This window comes from Macaca mulatta, chromosome 11, assembly GCF_049350105.2.
Source record: "Macaca mulatta isolate MMU2019108-1 chromosome 11, T2T-MMU8v2.0, whole genome shotgun sequence".
NCBI lineage: Eukaryota > Metazoa > Chordata > Mammalia > Primates > Cercopithecidae > Macaca > Macaca mulatta.
The window spans coordinates 23,037,161-23,059,690 of NC_133416.1; the positions used below are offsets into that span (position 1 = coordinate 23,037,161).

At 33.6% G+C, this 22,530-nt stretch overlaps 1 protein-coding gene across 2 annotated transcripts in view; it reads left to right on the forward strand.

Annotated features, from left to right (window-relative positions):
- PDE3A (phosphodiesterase 3A) overlaps positions 1–22,530 on the forward strand; it is a 312,000-nt gene that overhangs the window by 164,255 nt on the left and 125,215 nt on the right. For both annotated transcript variants that reach the window (XM_015151241.3, XM_077953145.1), the window contains one exon: positions 19,777–19,827. In XM_015151241.3, coding sequence (XP_015006727.2) covers positions 19,777–19,827 — 51 coding nt within the window. The remainder of the gene's footprint in view (positions 1–19,776; positions 19,828–22,530) is intronic.

Consider the following 22,530-nt stretch of genomic DNA (forward strand, 5'->3'; position numbering starts at 1 on the left):
AGGGGGGCTCAGCCTGCAATTGGGATGTAAATTACCTGTTTAAAGGAATCATATTTTTCCCCCTTTGAAATGTCTGTCCTCTATCTCCTTTTGATGGATTTTCTAATTTATTAGGCTTTGCTTTTTGGGGAGGTTAATTATACCTGTTGACGCAGTTGCATCCTCATGCAAAAATAAAGATGATATCATGAATATTTTATGGCTTAATAATTAAATGTGAAAGGGTGAAATGTTTGTATTGCAATTGAAATGTATCATGAATTGACTAGGTCTTTCTCTGTGGGAATAAAAAGAGAATAGGTATGAACTTTAATAAAAACTGGTATTTAACTCTACATTTAGCAGAGGTCTTCTAAGTAATTTTGCCATCAGTTTTCTTCCCACAAGTTCTCCCATTACATAAATAATCTGCTATTATGTTGATAGACTCTTCTTTTTGAAATACAGACAATATTTCTTATATATTGTTCATAGAATTCATAGTTTGAAGTGTCTGATGTCTTCTCTTGCCTTTAAAGTATACCCTGAACTCTTAAACTCCATGTATAAGGTTCCATATGTCTTGACCCCCCAATCTACCTAGGATTTCTCCTCATCCCTGGTAATCTCCTCTACATACCTTAAAACCTAACTCAAACATTACATGCTTTCCTTAGCTCAGTTTTCATTGATGCCCCAGCCTTTTAGGCAAGACTTCATTGTTTCCATATTTGTGAATTATAGCACCTACCCATTCGTATGTGGAGGAATAAAATGGAGAGAGGAAGAGCTAGTGTTTCAAAGGCAGACCTTCTGTGCTGTTTGCATTCTGTCTGTGGGACCCTCAGAGGATTCCACAGAGCAAAAGCTCTGTGTGTGTCCCAGTTCTATCATTTATGAGAGAAGGGAAATAACACTGCTCCAGAAGGTTATTTTGTGGATTTTTAAAATAATGCATAAACAATACTTATGGCCTGGTACACAGTTAGGACTCAACCACTAATAAACAAAACAAATGTTTTGTGTGCTTATGTTTTGTTTTAATATGCTTACATATTTTTCTTCCCTATTAAAATGAGATGGCCAGAATTCTGTCTTTGTTGTACAGGCAGCATCCAACAGCTCTCAGCATATAATATTGGATTATGTGATTATTAATATATGTAAAGGGTCACATATTGGTCAAAACATTAATTATTTGGAGAATTATTTGATTAATAAAATATGTTTTATACATATTAATGCTGAAATCTCTGCTCAAGTATTTTAAGAGGGGATTTACACACAGAAAAAAAAAAGAAAATGAAAGCTACTAGGTGAACTATAGTTTAAAATAACAAATCCAAAAATGTTAGATATTGTATCTCTTCAGTGGAGTATTATGCCTGGAGCCAATTTTGAAATAAAAACAGTGTACTTACAAAATCTCCATTTGGTTCAGACTCTGCAGGTGGAACTAATGTAAGTGGAAAGATTCCTAAATAATTCCAGAGTCACTACGAATAGGAATAATGATCATCATACATATACTTATCACTTCTATTAGAAATAAGCCATGCTTATATGTATTGTTTAATACAGCCAAAATATCTTACACATAAGGAAGTTAGTTATAATTCCCTACTCAGTTCCTCAATATTTTTAACATGCTTCTCAAATTTAAATAGGGATGACAAGACTGATGCTTATCAGGTTTTCCTCAAGGAGATCCTTTACCGTGAGGGGTGTGTGTGTGTGTGTGTGTGTGTGTGTGTGTGTGTGTGCGCGCATGCGCGCATGTGCATAGAGGTATTATTGAAATATGATTCACATACCATGTGATTTATCCACTTAAAGTATGCAATTCATTGTTTTTTAGTATATTCACAAAGCTTTAGAGCTATCACCACTAATCCAGAACATTTTCATCATGCCCCCTAAAAAACCTATGCCTGTTAACAACCGCTTCCCATTCTCACCTGACTCTCTACTGCTTCCAGGCTTATCAATGACCAATCTATTTTCTATCTTTATAGATTTGCCTATTCTAGACTTTTCTTATAAAAGTAATGAAAATGTTTGCAGTCTTTTGTAATTGCCGTCTTTCACTTAGCATAATGTTTTGAAGGTTTATCCATGGTGTAGCGTATATCAGTACTACTTAATTCCTTTTTGTTGCCAGAAAATATTCCATTGTATGGATATACCATTTTTGTTTATCCATTGATTAGTTAATAGACATTTTAGTTGTTTTTGCCTTTTGGCTATTATCAATAATGCTGCTATGAACATTTGTCTTCAAATTTTTGTGTGGATATTTGTTTTCATTTCTCTTGAGCATACAACTGGAAGTGAAATTGCTGGATCATGTGGTAAATCCATGTTTAAAAGTTTGAGAAACTGTCAAATGGTTTTCCAAAGTGACTACATCACTTTGCATTTCCACTAGCAAATTATAAAGGTCTTCATTTCTCCACATCCTCAACAACACTTGTTATTTTCTATGTGTGTGTTTTAAAAAATGTTATTATACCCATACTAATGGGTATAAGGTGGTATCTCACTGTGATCTTGGTTTGCATGTCCACAATAGCTAATGTTGAGCATCTTCTCATGTACTTGATGGCCATTTGTATATCTTCTTTGGAGAAATGTCTATTTAATCCTGTGCCCATTTTTCAATTAGATTATTTTCATTATTGAAGTTTAAGACTTCTGTATTTTATATACAAGTATTCTGGTATAAGTCTCATATCAGATTTATGGTTTGAAAATATTTTCTCTCAGTCCCTGTATTGTCTTTTCACTTTCTTAATGCCATTGTTGTGTGTGCTTATTTTTAAAACAAAATCTGATGACAAATTATTCTAAAGGCTGGATTTTAAGATTGATATTTATTTTCATAATGCATCTATTATTTATTTTTGTATTATTTTCTGAAGTTATTAGTTTTTTAATTACAGCTATAAAATTTTGAACAATAAAATTCTTCATTTTAGTGTTTTCCAAACCATGCTCTGTGATATACAAAATGCTCCACGACTAAGGTAGATTGAGAGGTGTTGTTTGCTTTATTTCTGACTCTGAGCACACAATATTAAAAGTCACATGATATTCTATATTAAAAATAACATGTCTAGCCCAGCATTTCCAAAAGCTGTTTTAATCTTTTTCCCTGAAACGGCTATTAAACCCACATTCTATAATATATACTTCAGAAATATTGTTTTAATCTATTCTCTAAACTAGTTTTACCTGCCTTGTAGGACTATGTGCTTTTGTTCTTTATTAAAAAAAAAAAAAGTTGGGAGAGTCTTTTAAAAATTCTATAGTCAGGTATATGGCAACAAAAGAGACTGAGACATCCACAAGTTATTTCTACCATGTTTGTTTAACTCAGGAGATTGAATTTGATGTGTTACATGCATAGTAGGAATCAAACTCACAATAGAAATTTGTCTTCTCTACCAATCAGATAGTTAGAAATATATGCTTTTACTTCAGAGAAGATTCAAAGTCAACTAAAATGTGTAGGTCTGTTTCTTTTCAATTTCCAAGGCCTTTTCCCGTATGTATTTGCTACCTACCATTATTGCTACTATTCCATAAAAATTCACACTCTGTGTGTGTGTGTGTTTAGATTTTTATATGTCTGCTCCAAAAGAGCTTAATGATGACATTTTTATGGCTTCAGGATGTTGAGGCAGAGGGAATTATCTTTTCCTCATGGTCGCTTTGTGTCAGATGATCATTGCTTCATCTCCAGAATCCTATACTGCTTCTGGACAGGGAAAATAGGAAGGCAGAAAGGCAAAAGAGACAAGCTAGGCAAGTTTTTCCCTTTTTAAAGACTTTCCTTAGAAGCTTCACACAGCGACTTCTGCCCGTATCTCATTAACCAGGACTGTGTTCCATGATCTCCTGATCTGGAAGGGAGTTAAGGTTGGGGGAAATAGTTTCCTAGCTGGACCCATTGCCGTCTCTATGAGAACTGGGGTTCTGTGAATAAGGAAGAATACAATGTATATAGGATGGACAACTAACATTTTTATCACACAAGGCATAGGATGACAGAAGATTCTGAGTTAGAGTGAAGAGCTAAAAATTCTTTACTACTTGTGCATTCAACAGTAGAATTTTTAAAATCAACTCCTTATTGTAGCATAAACTACCTGGGTTCAAGCAATCCTCCTGCCTCAGCCTCCCAAGTAGCTGGGACTATAGGTATATGCCACCATGCCTGGCTAATTTTTAAAATTTTTTGTAAACATGAGATCCCACTACATTGTCCAGGCTGGTCTCGAACTCCTGGGCTCAAGTGATCCTCTGGATTTGGCTTCCCAAAATGTTGAGATTACAAGTGTGAACCACCGCACCTAGCCTTACTAATTTTTTTCCTGGACAAAACCAATCAGTTATTCTTTTTTTTTTTTTTTGAGACGGAGTCTCGCTCTGCCGCCCAGGCTGGAGTGCAGTGGCCGGATCTCGGCTCACTGCAAGCTCCGCCTCCCGGGTTCACGCCATTCTCCTGCCTCAGCCTCCCGAGTAGCTGGGACTACAGGCCCCCGCCACCTCGCCCGGCTAGTTTTTTGTATTTTTTTTAGTAGAGACGGGGTTTCACCGTGTTAGCCAGGATGGTCTCGATCTCCTGACCTCGTGATCTGCCCGCCTCGGCCTCCCAAAGTGCTGGGATTACAGGCTTGAGCCACCGCGCCCGGCCCAGTTATTCTTTTTAAAAAGCATGTATTGAATCCCTTAACACGTGCCAATTATATTCCACATAGCAAATAAGATCCATAAGGTTTCTGCTCTCCTGAAACTTACTTTCTAAAATAGAAGGTAGACAAAAGCAAGTACCAGTTGAGTATCCCTTACCTAAAATGCTTGAGACCAAATGTGTTTGGAGTTTGGAATTTTTCAGATTTTCAAATATTTGCATATACATAATGAGGTATCTTGGGGATGGGATCCACATATAAAACACAAAATTTATTTGTTTTATGTCTACCTTATACACATAGCCTAAAGGTAATTTTATACATTATTTTGATTTTCTTTATAAAACAAAGTTTGTGTACATTGAATCATCAGAGAGCAAAGATGCCACTCTCTTAGCCACCCATATGGGCATTCTGTGGCCAAAAAAAAAAAACTTTCAGATTTTGGAGCATTTTGGATTTTTGGACGAAGATTGCTCGAACTACAATGAAATAATTACACAAGGTTATTTCAGATTGCAATAAATGCAGAAAACACACATGGTCATATCCTGAAGAATGACAAGAGAAGATGAGGGTAAGACTGGCCACTTTTGTTCACTTGATAAAAAGCCAGCACCTAATACCATGCCTGGTGCAGGGCAGGTGCTCAGTAAATATTTGTTTGTGTTGGATGAATGGATAGATGGATGGATGGATGATCAGTCACAGAAAGTGTCCTTGAGGAAGTGTTATTTGAAGTGACACCCGAAGAATGAAAATGAGCTGACAATGCTAAGAAAATGGGAAAATGTATTATAGGCAAGATGAATAGCATCCAAATCTTTAGGTTATATCGGTGAAATCAAATTTAATTCTAAAGCAAATGAGAAGCCATTGAAAGGTGTTACATTGATTATCTCATCTGGGCCTCACAAAAATTACGGGAAGTAGATAGTCTTATTATTTCCATTTTGCAAATGAGGAAACTTAACCTAGAAATTACAAAATAATTTATCCAGATTCACAGAGCTGGTAAGAATGAAATTGGGATTTGATTATAAGAAATTCAGCTCCAGCGTCCACCCTTAACCACTGTGCAATGTTGTAAACTATAGAAGTAAATTGTATAACAGGACCAGATTGTTTAAACAGCAAGTAAAAGCCTGGAAAGAAGACATCTGCCAATTTTATGGATTCAATTTTTAACCACATTGTCTGTTAGTGACTCTTATGAATTGAATACATAACACAGTTTCTCAGAGCCTCCACTGACCATCTTTCTCTTTCAAAGTAAAAATTGTCTTTGTATATTACATTATGAACTGGATTATTATAAAGGATCAGTTTCTGGTTCTAATAAATGCTGAAATATGGAATTGCTTAAAAAATTTAGTTAGAATAACAATAGCTTGATAGAGGAAACGCGTTGCAAACTCAAGCTGGGAAGCCAGTTTAGCTATGCTCTTAAAGTTGTGATTATACTTTGCATAATTTATTGATTCTGAAAAGTTGGATTTGCCGTCGTCTGAGGATATTATCTTGGGCATATGGGGCACACCCTGCAACCAGAAACAGCACAGGAATAGTCATTCCTTCATGACCACTTCTACAAAAGTGTAAATTGAGGCTAACAGGAAAATCACCCTATTACTCGTGTAAAGTGACGATAGCTTTCAGTTTTCAAATGTGACTTTCTCATCATGTTTGAATGTATTTCTGTTCATATTTGTGGAGAAATTTAAGAATTCTAATTCTAATTGTGATTCTTAATTCTAATTCTTAAATATCTTCACAAATAATACGAAACTAACGAATTTTTCTGTGGTAATTTCATTAGGAAAACTTTGGCTAAAACATGGTGATAATGTGCAGATATTTTGTTTGCCATGTCCCATTCTTCAGGGATGCAGTCAATGGTGAAACATGTTTTACAGTAAAACATTTAATACTCCAAATTATGAATAAAGCAAAGAGAATGTGTTTAATATATTTTAAATCATATATTTCTTTAAGACCCTCTCACTCCTAAAATAAGCTAGAGTTTTCCATTTCAATATATAATCAAAAAACCAAGTATCCTGTTAACGGTATATTATTGATTCAAATTGAAAAGGACATTGGTAACTTTCTTTTTTTTTTAAGAGACAGGGGGGTCTCCCTCTATTGTCCAGGCTGGAGTGCAGTAGCGCAATCATAGCACACTATAGCCTCGAACTCCTGGGCTCAAGCAATCGTCTTGCTCAGCATCCAGAATAGCTAGGACTACCAGGTGCACAACACCACACCTGGCTAATTTTTAAAATATGTTTTTGCAGAGACTGAGGTCTCACTATGTTGCCCAGGCTTGTCTCCAACTCCTGACCACCTCAACTGATCCTCTTACCTCAGTCTTTCAAAGTGCTGGGATTACAGGCATGAGCCACCGTACTTACCCCTCTATTTATTTATTTTTTGACTTTAATCAAGGGTACAGTACATTGTATTTGCTTGAAATAGAAAAAAAGTATGAGCAAGTCTCTCAGTTCTTGTACTAGTGGTAGGAAGAGAAACAGAGAAGTACCTGGTTAATTCTTCCTGCACCTGCAATTCTAACTACCTCAGTTAATTACAGTTTTAGGTCATACTTTACTCTTCTTTTTTTCTACTTCTTCCTTTTTCCTTGCCACATCATCTCTTCCACTTTATTTTCTTTTATCCCTAAATAGAGGTCTGCATAATATATCACTAAGAGGAATCCATTTGCAATAAAACTTTTTTTCTCCAAAAAAAAAAAAGCATTGGTTTTATTGTAAACAAACCTCTGAAATTACTTTCAACGTATCAGATGGGTCATGGACCGATGAAGAATTGAGGAGGAAGGTCAAATTTAGGGGCAGAGATGTACTGTAAACTTGGTCAAAAGAATATCTTCAAGTCTTATAATAAATTTCTTCAGCATTTAAGAACTTGAACACAAAATGCACATGTCTTGTTAAAATCTAATTGAAAGTGGAACTAAAGTAATTTTTGGTGCAAATCAGCTTTAGAGGACAAATAAGAAACCCAAGGGTCATGTAATGGGACTAGTATATATTGTAGTCCATCTGTGCTTTTCTCAACAACCTCCCAAAGTCAAGCTGATTGCGGAGTAAGAAGTAAGTAGCAGGGAAAATGTTTGGAATTTTGTCTTTTTGCTGAAGATTTTTTGGTACTTATGAAAAATGCATTGAATGAAATAAGACTAAAAGTTTTGCAAAAGGCTTTTTGGAAAAAGGTAACTTTCACATTAAAATTGTATAAAAACCAATTCAGTATTTTTCTCATTTATAAGACTTAAAATGAATTCAATGTTTTAAGTCACACCAATTAGTAAGATATATTTTTAAAATTTACCTATTTATAAATTTTAAAGACCATTTCTGAAAAAGATAGCTTAAGTAGAGAATTTTCCTCTGAGTTAGTTTTTTGGTATATATAACAGCATACACACACACACACACACACACACACACACACACACACACACATACACTTTTAATTTTCTTGGACTTATATGTTTTGGGCCCATGAATATAAACCATTTGGATATCAAAGCAATCTTTATGTTTTTCAGCATGTAATTTTAACACTGCAGTCTAAGAAATTGTATGTTGTTTAAATGCAATACATCACAATGTTTGATAAAAATAAAAACCCTTAAATCTATCCAAATGCAAGAACTCATAAATATTGTCGAGTTAAAGCTTTTGCCACAGCTGAGGCTATGTCTGGATTTTATTATTTTCCCTAGGATTTCCAATTTTTTCTAAGAAAAGAGATCAATTTTATAGATTAGTCTCCTGAAGTTGTGCCAGTGGGTTTGTTGAGTTTTAGTAATTTTCTGTAGAAAATAGCCTTGAATTTGCCTTTTCATGAGTCATGGTATAAATGAAACCTAAATATATAAAGAAACAGAGATACTAGCGTGATCCAGTCATAAAACAACAGGTGAAGAGCTAGAAATAATAAATGAGGCCTTTATTTTATTTTTTTATTTCCTACTCATTTACTCAAATTGACATAAATAATGCAAGAGGTAGTTTGACAAACTGTACAATACAGATTTATAGTCACATTCATTGGTGCTTAGGGGTTTGGGTTTCACCTGAAGTTAAGTTCATATAGTAAATAAAGTCATAATGCCTTGTTTAAATATTTCATGAGAAAATTGCATTTTGTTTTGTCTACTTAGAACCTAAAATCTGTTTTATTGTGGTTATTTTAGAAATATTTGCATGGAATTTTTGGAGTAAGTTTATTTGGTTTGATTTGCTTCTTTTTTTTTAACAGGCCTAACTATCAGTTGCATTGGAAATTTGATTGTGTTTCCAACTAACAAATAATAATGCACCTGAAAGTGCAAGTCCTTTCCATATTGAACAGACTCTCTTGCAGCTTTTCACTAGCTGCTCTTTTCAAACGTTTGCTATTTGGGCCTGTCTGGCCCAAAAGAAATAAAACAAAGGCCTTTTGTAGCCTTTTGCTACTCTTTACACTTGAGGAAGATTAAGCTATCCCAGGCCTCTCATAGCCAAGGGGACCCATTAATATTAAAATTTAGATTTTTCAACTGTTATGCAGAAAACCGTGAATTCAGTAGATTCCATGGTCATTCACATGCGTTACATGTTCCTCTGAGTAATGTTGCATGAAGTCTTAATTACAGATTGATCAAATTCTGTAAATTGTGTTTTGGTGTGCCCAAGGAATGGGTTTTTCCTATTGTTGGTTAATAGAAAGTAATAATGTATGTCATGTGCATTTTACTTTTCTCAATGAATTAGTTTGCAACAATGCCTAAGTTTGATTATATAATTATTAATAGTGATAACAACAATAGCTCCCATTTAATAAGCCCTTACTATGTACCAGGTACTGTACTAAGGCTTTTTAAATCTAATGATTCATTTAATGCTTACAAAACCATACAAATTGGATGCTATTATTAGCTAAGTTATGGAGACATGAAATTGAGGCACAAAGACATTAAATAACTTGTCAAGATCAAGTATCTAGTAAGACTGAATATAAAGTCAAGTGGGATTTGAACCAGTTGACTCCAGAGCTAACATGCATAACATGTAGCCTACACTTTTTAATTATTCATAAGGTACTTCAAGACTCCTGTGGTGCCTTTGGGTTGGCAATTTCAGTATTTTTTATGCTGAGTATAAGATATATAAATATAAAATATGATACATAATATATATTTAAATATATATTTTATATGTGTATATATATATATTTCCCTAATAAATATTGAAAGAATGCACACATGAATGAGTGGGTGGGTGAATACATAAATGAAAAATTTGTATTGAGATTTGCTAATAGAGAATTTAGTATAACTAAACATCTGATATATAATTTATATTTTGAGGTAATTATTTAGCCAACATTTAAAAAATATGATTAATTTATAGTACTTACGAAGATTTTCAGAGACATTACATTTTTCTCTTATTTCACTGTTTTAAACAAGGTGGAGATTAGAGGGTAGAAAATAGATTTTGGAGAAATAAACCCATCATATTAACTATAACCATGAGTTCCTTGAAGACAAATCAAATCTGAAGTCTTTTTCTTTTTCCTTACGAATATACTTCAGTACCAAGGACCTGATACTTAGTTTGGACTCAGTAATTATTTATTGTTGTAAGTAGCACAGCAGGAATAAAAAAGTTTATGATTTGTAGCCAGCCAACCTATATTTTAATCCGTATTTAACCACTGGCTGGGTTATGTTACATTTCTCCTCTCTTAATTCATTTCCATATCCATAAAATATGAAGCATATGCCTCTATGGTTTCTTGGTGATGAAATTATGTATTAAAAATTATAAAACTGTAAGAAATATTTCTTAAAATGTGTTTGTGTTCCATGGAAACCTGTAAATCTCTCTTGAAACAAAAAAGGTTCTATAATCACATACTTCTAGAAATATTTCAGCTGAGTTCCTTTAAAACTTCCTCAAGCTGTAACATGCTAACAGGTACTGGGACTATCCAAGGAGGGATGATATTTTGCAGAATTTCACAAGCTTATTTTGCTTTATTACCATTTTTCATAAAATACCTCATAGGAAAACTTAAGCATGAGACTGATATGATTACATTATTATTAATAGTCCCCAAAATGCAAATTAGCAATAAAAGTTGTAAAAATTTCAAGTATTCAAGATAAACCAAATGTATTAAATGAAAATAATGGAAACTTTGTAAGATTAGTGGCAGCATATAGGTTTAGAGTAATTATTATCATTGTGATAACAAGGACAGAAATAGAATTATGGAAACATTCTAAAGCAGTATATGGGAACATCGTTATCAGAAATAGATACAGAAATTGTAATAGAGAGGTTAGAATTTCAAACTCCAGAATATCTGAATTTGTCTCTATCTGAAGCCTTCTCATTCCCAGTGCTTACGAAATTTACACTGGCTGCTATATTGAAATGCTACGAGTCAGAATCAGGGATTTAGTATCAACCAAGTGGATGGAATTTAGCTAGTTATCAGCAACTGTGAAAGGAAAAAGTATCTGTTAATTTCAGTCACAATGCTATGTATAAGGCTCTCAGTGCTTTTTAAAAGGAGGGTCAATTTTAAGAATTCTAAGGAATCTCTTTGTTCCTGCTAATTTGTCTGAAGGTTTAAGAGGAATACAGGAGAAAGCTAAATTGTTTGGAGAACAGTAAGAGATTTAGATCCTGAGAAAGATCCTGGAGGAAAGGCTGGGACCAGTATGCTGAAAAAGACACAATCCTCTTGCCCTATCCCAAGAGTGAAGGGCAAGAGGTAGTGTCTGCCAAAAACAAAACAAACAAACAAACAAACAAAAAACTAAAAAAAAAAAAAGATGAAAAGTTTGGTGAAGAGATATCGAATGGATATTTATATGGCTTTTTGCTGTTTTTTGTATAATGTAACGATGTCCTTGCGTCTCCCCATGAAATCTTCAATGAAATCAACATCACTTGATAATACATTGTAGAGTGGGATTGATTTGAGGAGCGGGGAGACGTGGAGATGTGATGAAGTAGCTGTAATCGAGGTGTTCTGCTTATGAGAGTATGGCTGCTAGTCACATCTGTTTTACCCACACGAGGCTGATGTGGTCTTCTAGTTTGTAAATTAAGTTATGCAGGTGGTTCCTGCCAGCAGAGATTTTAAAAAAATTATGCAGATGGGTAAATCTTTTTCAGTACCACCTGTATTAGGTCTTTCTAGATCCCAAATCCCAGTATTGACGCCTGGAGGGCTGAGAAACAGTATATGGGAATCCCAGGAATTCTGTTAGCTTCTTTGGCCTAAGCCCCAGACCAAATGCAGATTTCCACTCTTCCTTTTCTGATAAGTGCAAGGTAATTTTGACATTCTTACTCCATTGATAAGAAGAGACCCAGGAAAGGAGCACCAAAAAATAAGAACAATTTCCCAAAATGATTAGACAATGGCTGAGACTGGCCTAAACTATCAGAGATCTTGCCAGTCCAGAGCACTGACCTCTGCTAGAGCCTACAGGCAGGGGAAACACACAGTTCAGGCTCATCTTCTCCCATGGAATGCTGCAGAGAGCAAATATAGGTAGCATAGAAATTAAGGAAAAGAGTATGCCAAGGAAAGAATCCAATCAAACATGTCATGGTTAAAGAAGAGCTTTTAGTTTCTTATCAAATCGAAAACTCTGTATGCATCAGAGTAAATGTGGTTCTAAAAGACACCCCCTGCTCTCATGCATTTGGTGACTCTTGAAAAACGGAACCCATATGTAAAGCGACAATAAAACTGTGTTATGTAGTATGACTAATATAAGGATACGTTTGTGGCACGTGGTGCAGATGCTATAAATTCTTGTTGTATTGAATGGAATTAAGTAAGAGTTTGGAGATAGAAGAATCGCTGGTGTATCAGTATTTCCCTAGAGAATTTTTTCTTGTAATTTTGAATTAATGAAGCTAATGATTAACTTATAGACCAAGTTTGTACTAAAGGAAGATAGTAAATACCAAATATATGGCTATGATCACAAAGATCCAAACCCTTTTTAGATTTCAGCATAGAGATGCTTTGCTGTTCCTAAGGTACCATTCCTGCTCCTACCTCAGAGCCTTTTCATCTTCTCTTTCCTCTATCTGGCATGCATCTCCCCCATGTGTCTGGCTCTTCATACAATTATCTGATAAAATGTCACTTTTTTCAGAAAGGACTTTTTTGATCTACTGTACTTATATTAACTTACCTCAGCTTCCAGCCCCTACCATCCATTACCCCCACTCCTTCTCCCTTTGTTTATTCTATTCTAAGCTTCTTTATAGCTTTATCATCACCTAGTATATTATGTTTATGTGTTTATCTTCTTCCTTCACTAAAATGTAATAGCCAGGAGTCAGAGATATGTCTTGTTTTGTTCAATGACATACAGTTTGTGCCTAGAACAGTGCTTTGCACATAATAGGCATACAATACATATTTACTTGATGAGTAAATGATGAAATAAAAAGTGGACTGTGTGGTAACCTTTACATCCTTGTATGTATATTAGTTTTCTATGTCTTCAGAAATATATTTTAGCCATCTTCAGCTGCTGTAAAAGAATAGTTTCCTTGAGAGTAGTGCAAAGTTAACTATGGTGACTATTACTTTCCATCGTTACCCTCTTTTTTTTTTTTGTATCTAAAACTTCTCACCTCTTTAAGGTACATTCAAAGAATAATTTTTTTATTTCCCATCAAGTTACAGTGCTCCTTCAGCTTTCATCCCTTTAGTAATAGTTGTGGTGAATTTTTCTCCCAAGAAACCCCTAAAAAGGCGTTAATTTTTATGTAAACAAACAACAGGAGAAAAACATATAAACATTAAAGCAAAATATTTTACCTACAGAAATATATTTTCAGCAACCTTTATTTCTCATGCTATTGTTAAAAATATCTCTGCTTGGATAGAACCTTTTTGTTTCCATACTGACTTCTTCTTTGCTTCTCCTGTGAACTTTTTAAATTCTGTGTTTGGCAGCAGTTTTGTTTTCCTTGGAGCTAAGTACTGTGTAACATACTGTTAGTTGAAGGCTGTGATGTAGAAATTTATTATTAAAAATAAAAGAGAGAGAGAATTTATTCCATAAGGATCAAAATGACTTAGTGTCAAAGCAGTTAGGATTTTCAAAATGCTTTCTATAACAGATTGTGTTTCTTTTCAAGGAAGTTCACTTAGTTTGCCAGGAATAAGTTTAAGGGTCTTCATTGTGCCTATCTTGGTTAATGAGAACTGAGAAGAGAAGAAAGATACTCTTTTAAAAAAAAAATGTTTTAGAGAATTTCTTCATCAGATGGAAAGATTTTGTTTGCCATTTGCAGGCATAACCTTGGTGACCTGTATATCCCCAGACCTTCTGGTAAGATGCTTATTAAAATGTCATTACCCAGAGGAGTAATCATAAAATAGCCAGAGGGTATTTTTTATAGATGGTGAGAGACAAACATTTTTTTTCTCCCTGAATTAAGTAGTCATGTACTCTTATCAACTAGAATATATTTAAACTTACTTTTATTTATTTTTCCAGTCTCAGTCTCTCCCTCTCTGTTTTATATTTCCAGCAACTTTATATAACTAATCTTAAAACCGTAAGCATTCCTTCTCCAAAAAGAGTATCATATTATCTTAATAAAGTTTCTCTTTCCCCAGAATTGCTTAAGTAAGATGCTGCTATTCATTTCTCTTGAAAGTTTAGTCAAAATGAATTATTTTGCAAAAAGGAAAATTCCACAGTTTCTATTTCTTTTCCTCATTGTCTGTGACCCATTAATGTCTTTTATCTGCTACTGTGATAATGTCAAATGATTACTTTGGTCATCTGCAACTTAACACCAGTCTTATCCGTTTGATTGAAAGGATGGTTTGACTTTCTCTTTGAAACAATATTAGCATCATTTTGCACTTAATTCTGAAATTCATTGACCTCAATGTGCAAACTGTCTTCTTTACTATTTATTGTAAATAACCTTTTTTTTAAATTTGTTGTAATCACACATCAAGAAAGTAGGCCTAGGGAGATGTGTTTGTGAAACATTTGTCCCTATGGTTCTACTTTAACAGGAATACTTACCGGTAGCTAAATGCCTCATTTTAGTTTAAATAATCTGTAATACTAAGTCAGTTTATCACACTGTGGGTAATTTTTTTAAAAAGGATTCTGACAATATGCTTCTTATTGTAGTCATTCAGCCATTATCTGAGAACAATGTTTTTATGACAGTAAAATTTTTTTTTTGTACAAGTAGGATAAAAATTCATATATTGTCATGTGCTAATATGAAGTCTATCCTTACATCTCCCACTCTCCACCCCATGCACCATCTAGTGGCCAGAATGCTGTAATCATGGGAAGGAATAAAGCGCTGACACTATGCAGTCCTTACCCCCACCATTGCCTCTTCCTTTGCATTAAAAAAGAAAGAAGGAAGGGAGGGAGGGAGCGAGGGAGGGAGGGAGCGAGGGAGGGAGGGAGGGAATACAGTGAAATAATAAATGCTAAATTTTGGCTCAGATTATTTTAATTAGAAATAGAAGTTTAATGATAAATACTTTGTATTCTTCAAATCCAAAAGGAAAAATATCCTGTTCAATTCCTTTGGTTCTCTTATTGACTGTAGAACATTACAGTATCTCATTTGTCATATGCAGAGTTCATTCTTTTTGAATATACTTCACATAGGATGTAGATTTCTGTAACATTTCCTATTACTTTGAAAAAAGTAGCCATAGTGTACATTTAAAAATACTACCACATTCTTGGTCAGCTCATACCTTTCAAATATAATATAAAGATGATATTAATATATATATAAGACTAGAAAAGAATTTCTTTGCCCTACGTATTTCTCAGTTTATTATATAATGCTAGGAAATAACTCTCTGATACATAACACACTTGGCAAATTTTACTGTTTTATGCTTTAAAAGAAAAAGTCAAACTTAGTGAATTTTTTGAAATGCATCATACAAGCTCTGATTTGCAAATTACCAAATTGATCTTATCTTCTGTACTAAATGATGACCTCAATTAGTCTAAACTTTGAGTGTTTTTGTTCTTTGACTAAAATCATCATCGTTAAGATAATTAATGGCAGAAGGCCGTGATTACATGCTTTTCTTATTTTAATTCTGGTCCTACGAAAATGTTTCCTTTTTGACTTACTGTCATCATCAAACACTCTCTCTTAAATCAATATATTATGGATTACAACTTGTGTTTGTAAGATTTATTGGCCTTTTTTAGCTGTGATAGGAGAATTTACCACCTTATTTTGATCCTGTTAGTTTACACTCATTAGTAAGGGGGATAACAGGTTTAATAGTCAGCATTTTATCAATCTTCCAGAAGATGTGGATAAATCATTTCACTAGAGGCCTACTGCTCAATTTATTGCCACTTTAAAGTTGCCAAAAATAATCATCTCGTCCTCCTATTTTAATGTAAGGTATCGTCAATGTTTGAAATGTGTCAAGAATTGTTTTTGATAGTTCTAGTGAACAATTAATTAACTGATTTTAATTTATGTTTCTAAATCATATTATTTCATTAGTTAATTATTGCTTGTGAACTATATTATAGGCAACTTTAAATTAGTATCAATAAACATTTTTGAGATGATGTAGTACCAATAAATCCATAAATTAAACAATTAAAGCATTAAATAAATATCTACTATGTAAGCATTCAATTTTATATAATGATTATCTAGGTCAGTGTACCCAAAATTGTGTGCTAGCCAAACTACAATTAAATCATCATGGTAGCCGGGCGCGGTGGCTCAAGCCTGTAATCCCAGCACTTTGGGAGGCCGAGGCGGGTGGATCACGAGGTCAGGAGATCGAGACCATCCTGGCTAACATGGTGAAACCCCGTCTCTACTACAAATACAAAAAACTAGCCGGGCGTGGTGGCGGGCGCCTGTAGTCCCAGCTACTCCGAGGCTGAGGCAGGAGAATGGCGTGAACCCGGGAGGCGGAGCTTGCAGTGAGCCGAGATCGCGCCACTGCACTCCAGCCTGGGTGACACAGCGCGAGACTCCGTCTCAAAAAAAAAAAAAAAAAAAAATCATCATGGTAATTCCAAGGCTTAAAATGATTGACTATGTCTGTTAAAAAAGAGTAGCTTAAAATTCATTAAATTACTTTGTTATGTTTTTTACTTATTATACCATGAACAGTTCACATGTTCTTTTTTATAAAGGCCTTGGAAGCCAAATTTTAATTGCTATATGGTATCATTTTGTATACTGTAATCTATTGAGTAATTTCCCTTTTGTTGGATATACAATTAGTAGCACATTATAGTTACTGAATTTTTACATCTTAGTTTACTGGTTCAAAGGCTATGAATTTTTCAGAATATATGTATTATATATTTTTTATATATGTGTAAATATGTCTACACAATGTATATATGTGTATTTGTTATATAGTAGCAATATATATGCTTAGTTTACTCCTTTTCTGAATATTCAACATTATTAATTTGTAAATATAATAGGCAATAGTAGTATCTTGTCATAGTTGATATTGAATTTCTTTTACTTCCAATATAGTTAAATTTCTTTCCATAGATCTATTTATTTTGTAAGTTGTTCTTAGTCGTCCCTCAATTTTTTACTAGGGTTGGGATTCTTTGGAATTTGTAAGAACCCTTACTGTCCTGAAGATATTATTCTTTACCTACGGTTTACTACAGATACTTTACCGATGTGACATTTATGCAAATACTCTGAAGTTTTATATAGCCAGATCAATTGTTCTCTTGTGTAATAAAAAAAATCTTTAAAAAAAGATTTAGATTTCTTTAATTTTTTTTATTTCCCAAGATAGGTTGAATATTTGCCTGGATTTTATTCTATTTTATATTTACAGGTTTGTCTTTTTAAAAATTTGTCTTTTAAATTTATAATTAATATTAGCATTTAATATAAGGTTAGGCTCTAATTATTTTTCCTCTAAAAGTCCATTTTTCTTTTTCTTTTTCTTTTTCTTTTTCTTTTTCTTTTTCTTTTTCTTTTTTTTTTTTTTTTTGTGAGACAGGGTCTCACTCTGTCGCCCAGGCTGGAGTGCAGCAGTGCAATCTCAGCTCACTGCAATCTTGGCCTTTGAGGTTCAAGCAATTCTCCTGCCTCAACCTCTCAAGAAGGTGGGAGTATAGGCATGCCACACCACGCCCACCTAATTTTTGTATTTTTAGTAGAGAAGTTTAGTTTCACCATGTTGGCCAGGCTGGTCACAAACTCCTTTTTTCATTAGTTGATTAATTTATCAAACACAAAATATTTTTGGTATTTTCTTTTTTATATTTTGTTGGTACACATACGTATATTTATTCCAAATTATTTCATTCATTTGCATTTTAATACTAAACAATTATCCCAAAATTTGGTTAAATTTTACAATATATTTTAACAACCAGAAAGGTATTTTCATCACTTGTAACATTTTCTAATGGATTCTTTTTTTTTCTGAGATGGAGTCTTACTTTGTCTCCCAGGCTGGAGTGCAGTGGTGCAATCTTGGCTCACTGCAACCTCTGCCTCCCAGGTTCAAGCAATTCCCCCACCTCAACCTCCCAAGTAGCTGGGGCTACAGGTGCACACCACCATGCTTGGCTAATTTTTGTACTTTTAGTAGAGGCAGCGTCTGGTCTCGAACTCCTCACCACAGGTAATCTGCCCGCCTTGGCTTCCCAAAGTGCTAGGATTACAGGCATGAGCCACTGTGCCTGGACCTCTAATGAGTTCTTTTTTATTGTATATACTTGAGGTGTACAACATGATGTTTTGATATATATTTACAATGTAAAATAATTACTAAGGTCAAGTGAATTAACATCTCTCATAGTTTTAACTTTCTTTGTGTCTGGTGAAATCACCTAAAATGTACCCTCTTAGCAAACTTCAGCACACCGTATAACATCATGAGCTATAGTTCTCATGTTCTCCATTGTATCTCTACACTTATTCATCTGACAACTGATTATATATGCGTATACTCTCCAATGAAATTTATGTTTTTTAAAAATTAAAAATACTATTAGCTTTTGACTGAAATCTAGTTAAACCTGAAATCTAGTTAAATTTGTTTGAGTAGAACTGAGCACTCAATAGTTTATAGAATTAAGTCTTCTTTACTAGTAGCACTGTATGTCCATCAGTAAATTTTTACCATTTTCTGTATATGGTTATCAAACATTTCTTGATAATGTTCAAAGGCATATTATTTTTGTTGCTATTGTGAACAGTTGTTTGTTGTTAAGTCTACTTAGGAGTCATTGCTGTTATACACAAAAGCTAATAATGTACATACATTCATTTATAGTCCATCTTGTTGTGCTAGCTTATTAGTTGTAGATACTTCTTCAGTTGGTACTGATGAGTAATGAGATTACTGACAGATGAATGGAGTTTCATTTCTCTCAGTCAATATCTTGTATTTCCTTAATATTCTTAACGTTAAATGTTATTTTCAATAAGTAAATATTATTCTTTGTAAGCAAGGTAGCTCAGGGCTATTACCACCATAGGAATAACGTGATAATATTTTATTGAAAGTCTACATTTTGTGACTATGTGGGCATATTTCACATTAAATATTTAATAATTTTACTCTTTAGAACTTTCAAGATTTTTACAGTTTTGAAGGAGGATTAAAAATTATTGAACTAATTTGGCCTTCTGGTTCTTATAATTTGTGGCACCAGGTTTAACGATAGTAGTAATTTACCCAGAATATTTTCTTGAGAAGCGAAAGGCTTAGTAACATGCAAATAAAGCTATACATGGTTTAACATCTATCTAGGATGTTCCTGACAGAGCTATACAGTAGCTTATTTTATCACACAGTGTTATTAAAATATTCTTAAAATGATTAGAAGTTGAAATACTAGCTATCAAACTAGGAGTTTGCTACTAATTTAGGCGTGTTAATTTATTCATGATAGCTATTTAATATATTACTAATAAAGATCGGAAAAACCTGATTATTCTTTAAAATAAAGAAGAAAAGTGTTTGTCAGGTAAAATAATCATTTAACTTATTATAATTATCATCTTTACAGCTCATGGGGCATTCAGAATGGGACCACAAACGAGGGTCAAGAGGATCTCAGGTAAGTTTATTTTCCTTTTCTTTTTCATGTTTTGTTTCTTAACACTTTCAGCCATGGGTTTCCTAAAACTCAAGATATGATAAAAAGTAGAGAGAGTAAGAGGCGAAATAACCATGCCATTTGTTTTTATTTAAGTTAACTGTAATTAAAATCTGGATTTCAAATCCCAAAGGCAGATGCCAGAATATTCCTCCTCAGAGCTTTCTGGTATCCCAGATTGGTTTATAGATTTTATATTCATCTTGTCTCTGCAGAATACATTTCGATCAGCAACCCACTCTCTTTATGCATTTCCTTTGACAATTTTTCTGTGTATTTTGTTTTTTTCTTCAGCTTCCTGTTTTTGGTTAAATATTTTGAAATATAATCAGACTAAACTCTGAACTAATTACAAGATTTTGTCTCTAAATTAACTCTCTTCATCTGAGGGAAACAGAAAGATGAAAGGACCTATTATTTTTGAAAAGAAACAAATTCTAAATCTTTCTATATTACTAGACTGTTTTCATTGTCTTACTTTATGTCTTAGGCAAGGAGAAAAGCTTCCATGACGCATTTATGCTTTTTAATGACCTAATTAGACAATGTGGATTTGTTTTGCTTCCATAATTACTGTCCCTGACAGAATAAAGACTGAGCTTTACACTAAGAATATTATTTCTTCTCCTAGAGCACTTTGTGAAGAAATATAAAAGTAATTCCTCTCATGGCAGCCTATGGTTACCTGACTGTAAACATGCAAAATAAAAATTAAGTAGGTGGAAATTTTTGCTTCTGTTGCACACATTTTGTATTTGCTACTAAAAAATATATAATTTACAAAAGGCAGTTGAATGTGCAATACTTTAAATGAAAGTTCATTGGAAAGTGGGGGCTTCTCCCAAGTGTTTTACAAAGGTGACGTGTTCTTGTGTTGTCATTAAATTTGTATGAATAACTCTGTGTAATTTAGTTCACTAGGAAAATAAAACCAAGTCAATCAATTGTTTTAGTTCACATTTTAATGACTGATTTTATTTCTGTCCATCATCAATTTGATTAGTAAATAATGTAAACCAATTAAATTAGGATCATCTAAAAGAATTTATGCCTTACTTCTTTTCCCTCACTCTCACCTCCCCTTCAGTTTCTCTCAAAACTCTCCCTCTGTACACATCTATAAAATTTTAAATCAGAATTTGCTGCAAGGTCAGTAATGAAGGGATTAAATTAACATAGAGTAAATTCTTTGTGATTCTAAGCCAGTAAAAAAGTAAAGATAACTGCAAGTAACAAGGTCCATGGTCTCTGATGATTGCTACCAAAACATTTTGATATTCAAAACATGCCAAGCAAGTTGTTGAGGACATGTCTCTTCAAAGCAATGTAGTGTTATATATAGAAAATTATTGTTTAAGATATACGTCATTTACTCTCTATTTTGCTTTGGTATAATTTATCTTCAGGTTTAGATTGGTCACTATGTCAGTATAAATTGTCAAAAAAAAAAAAACCCTCACAATTGTACAGTATTGTTTTTGTTAACTTTCAGCATAAAAAGAACAAAATTTTTAAAATTCCAAATAATGCATATAGCTAGAATATGTGAGAATTCCACATATAAACATAAACTATTTTCATAAATAAAGTTTGATTACATTTGAAAGCCTGAGGTGGTTCTAAAAAGCAAAAGCATTAAAATAGGCTTGCATGAATTACCATTATAAACAGCAAGTCTTTTTTGGATCTCTTAACCAGCAAAATAGCTATTCTAAATATAGTATACCTTTGTCCCATTTTGATTCCTCAACTCAGATGCAAACTGTCAAAGTAAAAAATAAACACAACACACCAAAAGATAAGAACAATAAGAACCATAGCAGAAAACGTTAAAAAGAACGAGAATTTCCAAAGAATTTGGAAATTGCCGGTAGATAAATTAAGCCTTGAGTAATAACCTCTTATCTGATTTCAATTCCCTACTGACAAAATAATAATAATAATAATAACAATAATAATGTGTTCATGTTTTGAATAATTGATCTCTTCTTTAATTGTATTATCTCCTTGGTCAATGTGTCTAAAGCCTTCCAGCTTTTCAAGGGGAACTTCAGACAAATTGCACTTGAACACAGACCTCTTAATAGTTTACTCCAAAGCCTTGCTCAAGTTCCATCTTAGTTAATTTAGAACTGGTTTCTAAGCACTTGCTGTGTTTACAGCACTGTGGTGGGTCTAACTGAAGAAAACTTGAAAGACAAGGTTACTGCTTTCCAAGAGCTCACAAATTATGGTTGGAAATAGAGTAATATTTGTATACATAATTCACATATAAGGCAATCTGGTAGATGCAACATTACATAGAGTATGTGGTGCATGATGACATATCTGTGAATGACAGTATGTATGATGGCGGTCAGATAAAATTATAATGCCATGTTTTTACTACGCCTTTTCTATGTTTAGATCAAATAGCATTTGGTACAATTGCCTACACTTTTCAGCACAGTAACATGCTGCACAGATTTGTAATCCAGGAGCAACAGGCTATAATATATAGCCTAGGTGTGTAATAGGCTATACCATCTGGTTTGTGTAAGTATACTCTATGATGTTCCCACAACAAAATCCCCATCATTAAATGACATATATACAAAGTGTGATAAGACTATATATATACCTTGGGAGGCCAAGGCGAGGCAGGCAGATCACCAGAAGTCAGGA